The sequence below is a fragment of the Brassica napus genome, chromosome A7 (genome assembly GCF_020379485.1).
Source record: "Brassica napus cultivar Da-Ae chromosome A7, Da-Ae, whole genome shotgun sequence".
Classification (NCBI taxonomy): Eukaryota; Viridiplantae; Streptophyta; class Magnoliopsida; order Brassicales; family Brassicaceae; genus Brassica; species Brassica napus.
Window position 1 is genome coordinate 3,888,825 of NC_063440.1, and position 13,315 is coordinate 3,902,139.

Consider the following 13,315-nt stretch of genomic DNA (forward strand, 5'->3'; position numbering starts at 1 on the left):
AGGATTACTAAATTTGAGAGTAGTATTATATTTACATGTTCATATCTTCAAGGTAATTTTTTTAATTTTGGTAAATAAATATTATTTAACTTCAAGTTATACTGAAAATCTGTTTTAACATGTTGTACATATAAAAGTCATTTATTTTAATTAAATCATAAAATATAATAAATAAAACAAACAAACCATAAAAATTACAAAGTTTAAAGTTTGAAAATACCATGAGTAGGCCCGAAATTACAAATTCATCGGAAAATTTAAATCACCTTTGAATAGAAAAGACTATGAAAGTGGAGATGACATATCGGCGGAACGTTGACGGATCAACGACGACAAAAATGAATCAATTTCAAATGGAGGACAAAAAGAAACATTCTTTTTTTAGGTTCTTTGGAGATAAAAAGAAGAAGAATTGTAAAAAGGATTACGAGGAGCAGATGGTGGAGAATATGACGCCATCTCCGATGTCGGAGGCTGTGGAGGAGAATGAAGGGTTGATTTCGAGTTCAACAATGGAGGAACTTGCTGCAACTAAGAAGTATATCGAGGACCATTACAAAAAACGCATGGCATGAGACAGACAAAGGCTAAGGGCCTAAGGCTAATGCCATAGAGGCCAAACACTTGGTATGATTTTGAATGAATTCACTCTCCTTTTTTGTATGTTTGTAGTTTTGATGATGGGTCAATATAACAATGTGTCAAGGTTGCTGAAAAAGAACATATTAAACCTTCAAACTATTTTGATTTCTATGGGAATGTTCTTATAGGTATTGTAACTAAAGAGCGTATTGTTTCGCATGTTGACTGATTCAGTGATCTCTTTATGTAAACTGTTTAGTGTTTTTATAACTTTTAATATTAACTCAATTTGTTAACATGCCCAAAAGGGTTTGAATGTTTCAAGTTTAAAAGAATAAACGTAGAGTCTTTAGATATTGATCTTTAGCATGAATCTTTAAACTATAACATTCCAACCAAGACGACTTTATATAGTTAAATTGTCAGAAGAAAATGGGTTGAAAGAAGAAAATGTTTTTTTTTTGACAAAAAAAAAAGTTTTCAAAGAAGATAGAAAATGGCGGAAATGGGCTTTTAAGGAACTACATAAGCCCACGAAAGAGAAAACTTAGAAAGAGAGTCGGTGAAAGCTCCAAAACAATTTTAATTTCCTTTTTCCGCCGGAGAAGAAATATCATCTTTCCCTTAAGATTCTGCAGAATCGTGAAATCTCTCTCTCATCTTCAAGATCCGTCTCTGTGCATCAGGTACTATGCTTTCGATCTGCTTAATCTTCATCTCAATTTCTCTAATCCCTAGCTAAAACCATACTCGAAGTGTTTTTGTTTGTTAATAGAAGCCAGCGATTGATGATGATACAAAAAGCAATGTCACCATCAGAAACAGCGATCGTCTCCGTTGATTCCTTTGCAAGCGATTTCAACCTAATGGCCGCCACACAGAGACGCGAAGCTCCTCTAGCAGTCCTCTGGGACATCGAAAACTGTCCCGTCCCCAGCGACGTACGTCCCGAAGACGTCGCCAGTAACATCCGAACCGCTATACAGCTCCACCCAGTGGTCTCCGGCTCGGTGGTCGTCTTCTCAGCCTTCGGCGACTTCAACGCCTTCCCTCGCCGCGTCAGGGAAGGCTGTCAGAGGACAGGTGTCAAACTCGTCGATGTACCCAACGGCAGGAAAGACGCAGCTGATAAAGCTATCCTCCTCGACATGTTCCTGTTCGTGCTTGACCATCCTCCTCCTTCCACTATCGTTATCATCACTGGAGATGTTGATTTCGCTCCCGCTCTTCACGTGCTTGGCCAGCGTGGGCACAGTGTGGTTGTCATTATACCTTCTGGCGTGTACGTGAACCCGGCTTTGACTAGTGCTGGTAAGTTTGTTTGGGACTGGCAAAGCATTGTTCACGGTGAAGGGTTTGTGCCGTTGCCGAGGCCTCGTGTTGGGACCTATCTGATGGGATGTGGCAGTAATAATCTTGATGGGGCGGTGAATGAAGATGAGACGATTCTTTATAGAGGTGTGTCTCAGAGTTTTTATAGTGGTAACTCTAGAGAAGCTTCTTCCTTGATGGTTTCTCAGTTTCAGAATGAGTGTAGTAGCAGTAGCAGCATGATGCCGTCATGTTATCCTCCTCCTGGCCACCTTGAGTCCACCATGTGGGTAGCGCCTGGAGATTTGAATGGTTTGAAGGGACAGCTAGTGAAGCTTTTGGAGCTTTCGGGTGGGTGTATGCCTCTCATGCGTGTTCCTTCTGAGTATCAAAGGAATTTTAGTAAACCTCTTTTTGTGGCGGATTATGGTTCGCCTAAGCTTGTGGATCTTTTCAAGAAGATGGGTGATGTGATTGCTGTGGATGGTAAAGGCAACAAGAGGTTTGTTTATCTTCGGAGCTCCAGACCGAGCCGTGTCTCTCCTCCTTCTCCTCCGCCTGTGGTTCTACTGAGGAGAGAGAATAAAGACAAAGATATCAGCATTACTACCAATGGAGGAGGAGTCTCATCTGATGAACTCTCGGATACTGGTTCGACTCAGAGCGAGAGGAGCCTGGAAGAGTTCAAGTTGGAGCTGCAAGACATTATGGTTAGCTATGGTTGTCGCGTGCGGATGGATTGTTTTGAGGCGGTATACAAGCAAAGGTACAAGAGGTCACTGGATTACAATAAGATGGGAGTGGATCAGTTGGAGCAGCTTTTTGACAAGTTCAGCGATGTTGTTGCCATAGATGAAGATCCTGCTACAGGGACCAAACTCATCAACGCCATTTAGGGGAGCCCAACTCTGATGAGACGGTGCGTTTTCTTTCAAGTGTTCTTTCTCAATGTCAGCGCTTTGCCTGAGCAGGCCGAGTTTTATTGTACATGCTCTTTACTCTTTCCTTAGACAGAAGAGTTTTTACTACATAAGCTTTGTTTCCCTAGTCTAAGCATTTCTACTGCTCAATTCTCAAAAACAAAATATTTGTAAGAATTTTAAAGAATCTTATTAAGAAATCAACTGTGAACTATTTACAAAAGATTCTAGTAAAAAAAGGGGATTATTCTCATTGGGAACAAGAGCATAAGTAGAGACACATTAAGACACATGATATCTGTAGTTTAAGCATTTATACTGCTCAATTGTCATAAACAAAACATTTGTGAGAACTTTAAAGCATCTTATTATGAGGAAATGATTCTCATTGGGAACAAGAAATGTGAACTCTTTTATTGTACATGATTCTGTAGTTTAAGCATTCCTGTTTTTACTTTTGAGAAAATTTGAAAACCAAAATCTTTGTAAGAAATTGAAAGGCATGTTATTAAGAAATGAACAATCAACTATCAACAATTACAAAAGGATTCTAATGAATTATTCTTTCTCCATGGATATGTTATGAATTTGTTTGTCATAATGTTCTCTTAACAGTGTGACATAACGAGCAAGCATAACAATTAAATATTTGATATGAGATAGGGATAGATAGAAGAACAGTTCTTTAATTTTTTGTTTTTTTCTTTTCTTTTGGCATCGAAAGGATGATGAATGGAGCCGGGATGCGCAATTAAGATGAGAGTACCATCACGTTGTTAATGCCACGGTCTTACATATGGGGCAGAGATTCTTGAGCATGACCCATTGCTTGATACAGTCCTTGTGGAACTCATGGCCACATTCCAAGGTCCCAAGATCATCACCTTCTGCATATTCTTCCTGTCAAAACAGCACCAAGAAAAACAGTTCCACATCAGTTCGTGACTTTAAGTAGAGACACATTAAGTAGAGACACAGAGGAAACTAAGTTTTCCAAATCTCAGAAGGCTCCCAAACAACAAACAAACTCTGGTCCAATCTATCTTATCTGCAGTATCCTAATTCACTCCACATGCAAGAGAAACAATAAAAAACCACTTTTCTTATCTTTTATGCTCACTAAGTGTAATTGTCGCGTAAGGAATGGCTGAGTATACAGATGCATGATTAATGTACAGTAGTGAAAGGAGTGGAATACTCTTTAGTTTATAACTAGTTTACCTGACAAATACAGCAAGGCTCCATGTACTGATGCAACTCAGGAGAAGAAGATGTACATTTGTGCTGTTTCATTGTTTTCAGAATGACATCTTCGCTTAGTCCAGTGCTCACATCTCCTATGCGTTCCCCAAGTGCCAATAGCTCCTACATTCATTCCCAGACAACATTGGCAAATGGGAAGATTGCGGTTAAACAGTCAAAAAGGAAATTGAATACTCACCTCGTACGACATGTTGTCGACATCAAGGCGCATTTCCCGATGCCTATCGTGCATTTCAGTCATACCCTGGAAGATAAGTGGATCCAACACCATGTAATCCTATCGAATGGAGAAACAGGAAGGTAAGCTACACATGTAATGCTTCAGAAAGGAATAAAAGGAACTCACAAGTGGCTAAGACTATGTTCGTAATGTGAGACCTATAACACTTAAGACTATGATACATTGCAGCTACAAAGATGTCAGGCACTTGTTTGCAGGAAACTATGGTTTAAAAGTTATAAAGCTAAAACGTGTATTCAGGGACTCCTTCGCACACTTCAGGAAAACACGTCTACCAATAAACTGATATAAACAAGAGAATCACTTGTGTCAAAATCATACCTCAATACGTAAACTTTCCCCTCTTCTCATGGCGGACAACACCTGACGTATCTGCGAACAAAAAGAGGAAAGAGTACAGTACAACTCACTATTAAAACTCTTATCGAAGTACAAAAAACAAAAACAAAAAGGAGGTTTACAAAACAAGAAACATCTCCCATAACGTTACTATGGTTTGCATTAAGTCATATCAGAATGCACCAAACTGCTCTAGCACTCATATATTAACTTAGATCACAAAAGTACAAAACCAGATTATATCACAAAAGTAAAACACCAGAAAACATCACCCCCCAAGAAATGGTCAAATGCTATTGTAGGCTGTTAAGAATAATCATTAAAGAGCTGAGTAATATATAGAAGACAGACCTCAGAGATAAGGTGATTCCTTCCATCACTGTCAGCAGCTAAGCTCCTCCCTAAGTGACGCAAGTGGAGAAGCTCATTCTGTCTCTCAGATAACAACCCTGACCTTCTTTGCCGTGAGCGATGGCTCCGGCTATTAGAGCTAGATGGCATTGCAGCCTCATTTGAGGAAAGAGAAGGACCTGTGGGCAACAAGGGACCATGACTAGCAGATTGAGATTCAATACTAGGAAATAAAGACCAAGGAGATAGTTCTGATGCTCTCGTTGGATCATGTATTGGGCCACTCTGAGGAGGAATCCATGCGGGATTTGATGGCTGCTGCTGCTGCCCATGAATAGCTGAACTCGGCCCTCCTCGAGAAGCGAACGGAGAATCTACAGGACTCCCACGTGTGAAACTCCACATGGATTGATCATGCACGGGGTTTCTAATGTCAGTTGGAGGTGCAAACATGGTGGGCTGCTCCGGATTGCTTCTTGGTGTTTCCCACTGTGGCATTTCAACACCCGAAGAGCCGCTTCCTCTATCCCAAGCAAATTGGTGTATATTCCTCGTCAAAGCAGGGTGATGGACTATATTTGACGGATGCTCACCACTGCTTGAGCCACTAGCGAATGCTGTTGACCGAGGATCTATATTCTGTTGCAAAGAGCCAGTGGGACGCACAGAAGTTCCACCTAGTGAAATGCTGAATGCAACAGACTCCTGAGGCTGCCTCGGGTTTAACCTTCTGCCAGGTCTAGAAGAAGTGTCAGTGTTTCTTACGGAATGAAAAGCATTAGTTGAAGCTGCCGGTCTAGTTCCTCCAAACAAGGGTTCTGTCCGGCCAAAAGGATTAGGAGAAGTTTGTGAGGGGGTAGCCAACGTTAAGCTACTGGAAGCACCATAACGAGGATGAGCTGCATTGTCGTTGTGAGAAACGAAGTCAGGAGTTTCAGCAGTAGGAACTCCTTCGAGAGCCTTTCTTTTGCAAGAGGAACCCCAAAGACCCAAAGAAGAGGCCGGACCACTACTGCTCTCTCCAGCGGCCTGAACTGAGCTTCCTAATGAACTCCCATAGTTACTATGACGGAAAACGACCCCGGAAGTCTGTGCACCGTAACCATCGCTGTCCATGTCCATGCTCATAGCGTTAGAGCCTGAACCGCGCAAGAAAGAAGGCCCTCCATATCCATCTTGTGGGGGCAGCTGGTGATTCGCTGAGCTGGACTCCCCAAATCTCCACCAGTTATGATTTTGAGCAGGTCGTCCTGAAGGCGTAGTACCACTGTTTGAGAACTCATTCTCTACTAATGGATTCATCTCTGTGTTATAAACCGGTTCATTAGTATCTCCTTGATTCACATCACTATTCCGCGGGCCTTGCATTGGATTCATAACTCTCTCTCTCTGCCTAGAACACAAGCACGCACTCGATCAAAAGTTACAAGGACTTTGAGGATACCTAGAGAGAGAGAGTCAAGTCAGTCACACAAAACAGAAGAAGCAGGCAAGGATATTAATTTAATACGCACAACAATAATTTACCATTAAGAACATCACCAGGAGCAGCCTGCTTTGCTTTAGCTCCCAAAAGTATAGCTTCTGCAGAAGCGTTATTTCATTTTTAATACATAAAAACATGATCTTGGCAAATTAAGTTACTGATTCCAATTACCCCAACCAAATCGAATCAGATGCCAAATTAAAAATCCAATCTTGCAGTGGGCCAATCTCCCGATCTGCACATCCTGTCGCAAATGCATCAAATCAAGAACGATCTAAACGACGAAGAGACCGATTAAAGAAAAAGAAATGGTGGTTACCCGGAACGAATCAAGATCAAAACTGAAACGTATCTTTGTCGAAATTGAAAACTTGGTGGGTGGGTGTCTTTTCTCCTCTGCACGATTCTCAGTCTCCTTCTCGATTTTGTTTTTTTTTTTAAATGCAAAAGTTCTCTCGGAGAAATGAAATGGAAAAGAAGATAAATTGTATTATTTAGAAGACTAAACGCATAAGCGACGATGATGAGGCAAGGAGAAGATAAGAGACGTTCAGATTTCATGTGACATTTGTTTTCTTCAATATTTACTTTTTATTTATTACCTTGTTATTTGCAATTAAACGTTGAAAGATTTTGACCCCCAAACACACAAGTTCCAAAATTATAATTTTTTAATTATAATTAATTTTTAATATTATAAATTTTTTCAAATAAATTTTAGGAGATTTTGACCCCAAAACAGACATGGAGCAACCAAGTAAATAGACTGGGCCAAAAAAAACTCAAATCCATTTATATTTATTACTTTTTAAAGATTTTTAAAAATAAAATTATTCAACTAAAAATAAATCGGAAAAATCGGTTTTATCACCAGCGTCTGTCGAAGATGATATTGTACATATAAAATGGGTGAACTCCCATTTGTAAATTATTCACCGATATATAAGATAAACACTTCTTTTAAAGTCTCTCTCTTTCTGTGATTCTCTCTCTATCTCTCTCTCTCTCTCTCTCTAAGCAAAGTTCCAAGTTTTGGTAAACGATTGACTTAGCAATTATAACGCGTAAAAAGTGTTAAGACCGCACATTTTGATTCAAGAGGAATCAGTCTGTGACAAGTTGTATCAAAACGAAAGTTTGTATGTGACGAGGGAAGATTTAGTCCGAGAGTATGGTTAAGGTAAGTAAAGATAAGAAAGTTAGCTTGACGTCCTGAGTTCATGAGGAACGCATAAGGGAGACAACGTTTTCTCATGTTGGATGCTGACGAGAGAGGAGTGTTTTTCCGTGAAGTCTTGGAACAAGTCATGGGTGAATTAGGTGAGAAGCTCTGACGGTCGAGCATTACATCACAGAGCTGGAGAGCTGCATGTTCAGCTGGCTCGAAGAGGTCAAGCAAAATGATATTGACGTCTACTCTTGGTTTGTTTGACTTGAGGAGTTGGTAATTGGAAGACCTTGTATAATGATATCAAAGGGAGGAAGGCAAAGTATTATGTGATGGAGGAAGATATCACGATATGCAAGAGGGGAAGCATGAATATAGATACCGTTTTAGCAAACAGATTTGTTCGGATTGACTTTCCACAACCATTATAGTTCAACGGAGTAAGAGATGCCAAGGATGGATGCAAAGTTAAAGACCAAAACACCATACTTGGCGGACAAAAGTATGATGTGGTGGCATATAAAACATTCCGACATTGAACGGGGAATTTTTCGGTTAAGACGGGAAGATTTTAAGGAGTAGAAGCGGTGTTCTACCCAGAAAATGTTGTGTATGAATCATGTAAGAAGTTTAGGAATATTTTAGATTGAGGTATGATCCGCGAATATGTGAAGGAATTCACTACTCACATGCTTCAGATTCCGAGCATAATGGACGAGGAGCTCATGTTTTACTATGCAGATGGACAACAAATGCTGGAAAAGGAAGAGTTGCAGCAACGTGGAGTTCAGTATGTTGATGAAACAATAGTGGTGGCCGAGTCATTAACTGACCTTTGCGACTGATCATTTTGAGTTCTTTAAGAAGAAGGAGAATGTTGTAGCCAAAGGTGTGGAAGATAGATGGGATACAGCCTGGCCATTCCACTCGAGGAGCTTTAAGAAGGGATGTTTTCGGGAGGAGTTTGAATCAAAGAGGATGATTTTTCTGAAAAGGGCCGCATCTTGTGAAGGATAGTCCAAAGACTAGGACATTGTCCGCAATCATGGAAAATAATGCGACTGAGACTACCAAGAAAGAAACGATCAAGATATACTCGATATAACTCCTTAACGCCCTTAAGGCCAATCCAGTGGTGAAACCAATGAGCAAGGAGCTCATGTACATTGAAGTTTGGATTTATGATAAACCAACCCGAATGATGGTGGACATTAGTGAATTAACTTCATGGCAGAAGATGAAACCACGAGATTCAGATTCAAGTGGACGAGGATAGATGGTTGGATGAGAAGGTGAACACTAAGGCTCAAACCGTCAATGTGATAGGTCGAGGGATTGAGATGCGGATGGGAAGTTGGAATGGTCCAGTAAACTTATCAGTCATTCCCATGGAATATTTCAAGATAGTGTTGAGTATGTAATTCATGAAACAAGTGACGGCTATACTCATGCTCGTGCTAAGCATGGTGTGCATTCTCAAGAAGGGCTAACCACGTATGATTTTGCATAGAAGAAAAGTCCAATGGGACAAAGTAACTTTCAGCCATGATGCTCACCAAGAGAGTGAAGGAAGAACCCACATTTCTGGCCATAATGAAGATGGAAAATGAGCCTGAGAACGTTAAATCAATTCCACCAGCCATCGAGGCGGTCCTTGACAAGAACAAAGACGTGATTTCGCTAAGTTTCCTGAAAATTACAACGAGGAGGGCATGGACCATCATATTGAGTTGGAGATGGGATACAAACCACTCACAATGGCACCCTGTCGGATGGGTCCATCCAAATTTGAGGAGTTACAAAAATAACTTGATGAACTGTTAGCGAAGGGGAAGCTGAGACCGTCCAGGACACCTTATTGCACCCCAGTTGTGTGCTAGAAGAAGAACGACGAGACTTTGTGGATGTGAATAGACTATTGGGCACATAATAAGGTGACAATCAAGAATAACTACTTTATTTCTCTGATTGTCAATATATTCAATAGACATGGAAGGACAAAGGTCCAAACTAAAACGGACTTGCGAAAGGGGTAATATCAAATTTAGATTACTGAAGGAAACAACATGCATAAACAATATCGGTCGTTGATGTGGTTGGTGATACCATTCGGTCTTAAAAATACCCAGCCACTTTTGTACTTTCATGAACCAAATCCTAGATTCCTACTTGGATCGGTTAGTGGTGGAAAATCTGGACGATATTGTTATGTACAACAACTCGATGGAGGAATATGTGTAGCACTTGAGGAAACAAATTTTGGATATTCCAAGAGAACGATTTTTTATGAATCGGGAAAAGTGCACTTGAGGAAAATTATCACTACATATATATTGGACCATCACTCTCTAAAGTACCGATGTGGGACTGTTGCTACAATCATGTTTCGGTTTCTTTTCAATATAAAGGTTTGTGTAATTTTTGTTTTACTTGTTCTTTCTAACATATCAGAGTGTGATATATATAAGAGCATCAATAATGGTAGAGACTTATAGATTTTTTAAACTTGAAAATATTAACTATTATTATCTAATTATTTTATCTTTTTTAATAATTAAAATCTAGTTAATAATAGGGAAATTCTCATAAAAATCACAAAATAGTTTGTATCATAAAAATAACTCATAATGAAGAAAAAAAACGAAAATATTATTCATTAAAGATGCACCGTTTTGAAAAACATGCACCGAACATATTAATACAACATTTATAATTTTAGAAGATGCTAAACATAGTATAGACCCGTTAAATAAATGGTAAAACTGATACAATTATATTTTATGTTTGGTGCAAACAAGTTATTTAAATTCTCAGCCAAATACAATTATGTTCAATCTTGTACCACTCAGTCAAGAACTGTTCGTTGGTTCTCTTGCATGGGCATTAGGCGAAGACATTGGATGGATGGTCAGGTTGTCTCCGGTTTCTGGTGCTTCTTCGGTGACTCCTAATGTTTGGAGAAACACATCGCAGCACCAATTGGTGGCTTGATCTTGTTGGTGGTTTTGCTCCTCTTCTTATTTGTGTAGGTTGAAGCCTTTAGTCACTGCAACAACTGTTTTCTCAGACCCGCTTGAACTCCAGTGATGGTTTAGGATGTGATGGTGAGAGAAAGCGGAGACATGGCTCTCCCGCCCCGATTAACCGAGCTAGCCAGCGACATGGAAGTGATAGGTTCAAGAAGGTTTATATTCGCAGGGGAGGAGGTAAAAAACCGTTGGAGTCAAGTGAGGAAGAGAGTGAGGAGTCTGAAGTGAAGTGAATAACAAGGAAGGGGGAAACTTCTATTTCAGAGAGAGTCTTTGCGGTTACAGATGGAGATGATATAAATAGCTATTGTATATGCATTTGAGAGATTATGCTTTGTATGTTGTAAACTCACCGACGTTATGAGTCTTGAGCTAACAGTCGCTATGAGACTGACGAGAATGGTGATCTCGCTATGAGAGTGAACCAGTATCGTACTTCAAAGCTGTAACTCTTTATATTGATAATCAAAGGAATCGTTCATAGTCTTTAGCTTTACAATATCTAAAGTCTATCACTGGTGCGGTGAAACTGATCGGAAGCAACGCGACAGAAGAACGATGGTGGAAACAAGAAACGGAGGTGATCGGGAGAAGTCGTCGACCGCAGAGCCACTGAAATCGATGGATCTTCAACGAATTCAAGATGAAATGGAGCTGACGAAGCTCAACTACGATACGCTAGCTCGTAACGATCGATCTACAAAGGAGCGAGTGGAATCAATGTCGACGAAAGTCGATTCGGTGGAGAAGAAGATCGACGCGATCGGTGTGGAGACGACGACGCGATTCGAAGCTCTAGAGAGGAGGATGACGGTCATCACAGACCTTTTGACGCGATTCGAAGAATCAGCTGCGTTTCCGCAACGTCCGGGAAAAGAAATTGCATCATCATCAGATAATCAGCGCCCTCAGGTACCGATAACTATCTATGAGCCGGAACTACCTCCCACACAGTTAGGTTATCGGGGAATCCATGGCACTTTGGCGAATCGTGATAAGATGTTGAGGAAAATTGAAATGCTTGTGTTCTCTGGTCCATTGCCATTCGATTGGATTTCTCGTGTGGAAAGATTTTTCAGGTTTGGTAACTACAATGAGGAAGAGAAGCTACATCTAGTTTCTTTGAGCTTGGAAGGTCCAGTGTTACAATGGTTCAATGGAGAGATTATCTGTGATCCTTTTGTCAACTGGGAACAGTTTACTCAGAGGATGCTAGACAGATTTGGGGGTCCAATTGACAACGATCCAGCTGCAAGATTGTTCTGTTTAAAACAGGAGGGAGAGGTTGAGGACTATGTCAACGAGTTTGAAGCTTTGATAAATCAAGTCACGGGAATTGACGAGAAGAACTTAGTCAAGGTGTTCTTCAATGGGTTGAAGTCAGAAATGAAAGAAGTGATTCGGATGAAGGAGCCAGTGAGTTTGACTGACCACAAACTTGCGGTGTTGAAGATGCAGAGTACAACGTTTTGTAAAGTGATTGGTTCAGCTCAGGGGAGTGACTCTCATCGGAATGTATCAAGACTCTCTTCTACAGCTCGTCATTCGAACTTTCCAGCAAAACAGAGTGGTGATACCTTTAAGTTGGATACAACGGCAAACAAAGAAAACACTAATCCACAGAAGAGTACAGTTCGTTCAAAACTACAGTACTCTGATGTAGAACTTGACCGCATGCGTAAAGACAAGATTTGCTTCCGTTGTAAGGCGCCATGGTCGCCAGCTCATAAAGACATCTGCCCCAATAAACAATTAAGAGTCCTCACGGTGATCAACGGCTTGGAACTTGAAGTTATTGATTCACAGAGAGAGGAGGAGTTCTTTGTCGATCAACAACAACAAGTCCTACGTACATTATCACTCAACTCTTATTTGGGCATTAACTCCCCAAAGACAACTAAGATGAGGGGATATATACAAGATAAGGAGGTGGTAGTCATGCTCGATAGCAGAGCATCTCACAACTTCATTTCTCCAGAAGTTATGGACAAGCTACGATTGAAAGTTTATGCAGACAGTAGCTTGGACGTGTTGTTGGGAAATGGTGTGACTGTGAACGCTTTGGGAATTTGCCAAGCAGTCGCATTTCAAATCAACAAGACCAACTTCACAAGTGACTTCATCTCTTTAGAACTGGGAAACGTGGATGTGATATTCGGCATTCAATGGCTTGAAACGTTAGGCACTTGCAAAATGGACTGGAGGGAGCAGGTCCTTTCGTTTTTATACAATGGGAATAAGGTGACTTTGCGTGGTGAGAAGGACCTGCACTGCACCAAGTTCTCATTCAAGTCGTTGTTGCCAGTCTCTACATGTAGTAAGACAGGAAGAGGAGCGCTTCTTGCTACATCTAGTGCTACATCTTCGAAACCAGAATCATCACCAAAATTCACACTGCTACTCCAAGAATATTCAGATGTGTTTGCTGTTCCAACTACTTTACCTCCATTTCGGGGAAAAGAACATGCCATCACATTGAAACAAGGAGTTTCGGCAGTATCTGTTCGACCATTTCGTTACCCTCACGCAAGTAAGGTAGCGATGGAACAGATGGTGACGGAAATGCTCTCAACATGAATCATACAACCTAGTACCAGCCCTTTCTCGAGTCCAGTATTACTGGTT

At 40.6% G+C, this 13,315-nt stretch overlaps 2 protein-coding genes across 7 annotated transcripts; one reads left to right on the forward strand and one right to left on the reverse strand.

The window, feature by feature from the left end:
* Positions 1 to 1,102: 1,102 nt before the first annotated feature.
* On the forward strand, positions 1,103 to 3,036 carry LOC106371541. Of its 2 annotated transcripts, none has more exons than XM_013811628.3 (2): positions 1,103 to 1,268; positions 1,358 to 3,036. In XM_013811628.3, exon 2 carries the CDS (start codon positions 1,371 to 1,373, stop codon positions 2,787 to 2,789), a length of 1,419 nt encoding a protein of 472 aa, XP_013667082.1. In that variant the 5' UTR covers positions 1,103 to 1,268; positions 1,358 to 1,370; the 3' UTR covers positions 2,790 to 3,036. The 2 variants fall into 2 exon arrangements, with proteins under 2 accessions (XP_013667082.1, XP_048593189.1); XM_048737232.1 differs by having other exon boundaries at positions 1,144 to 1,268; positions 1,339 to 3,036.
* Positions 3,037 to 3,303: 267 nt separating this feature from the next.
* LOC106371540 (E3 ubiquitin-protein ligase MBR1) lies at positions 3,304 to 7,055 on the reverse strand. 5 transcript variants are annotated; one of them, XM_013811627.3, is made up of 8 exons: positions 6,813 to 7,055; positions 6,671 to 6,737; positions 6,535 to 6,591; positions 5,008 to 6,451; positions 4,639 to 4,689; positions 4,255 to 4,353; positions 4,035 to 4,178; positions 3,304 to 3,713 (listed from the first exon to the last, which is right to left on the reverse strand). In XM_013811627.3, exons 4-8 carry the CDS (start codon positions 6,382 to 6,384, stop codon positions 3,582 to 3,584), a joined length of 1,803 nt encoding a protein of 600 aa, XP_013667081.1. In that variant the 5' UTR covers positions 6,385 to 6,451; positions 6,535 to 6,591; positions 6,671 to 6,737; positions 6,813 to 7,055; the 3' UTR covers positions 3,304 to 3,581. The 5 variants fall into 5 exon arrangements, with proteins under 5 accessions (XP_013667081.1, XP_013667078.1, XP_013667080.1 ...); XM_013811624.3 differs by having other exon boundaries at positions 6,665 to 6,737; XM_013811626.3 differs by having other exon boundaries at positions 6,665 to 6,728; positions 6,813 to 7,013.
* Between the last annotated feature and the right edge of the window lie 6,260 nt (positions 7,056 to 13,315).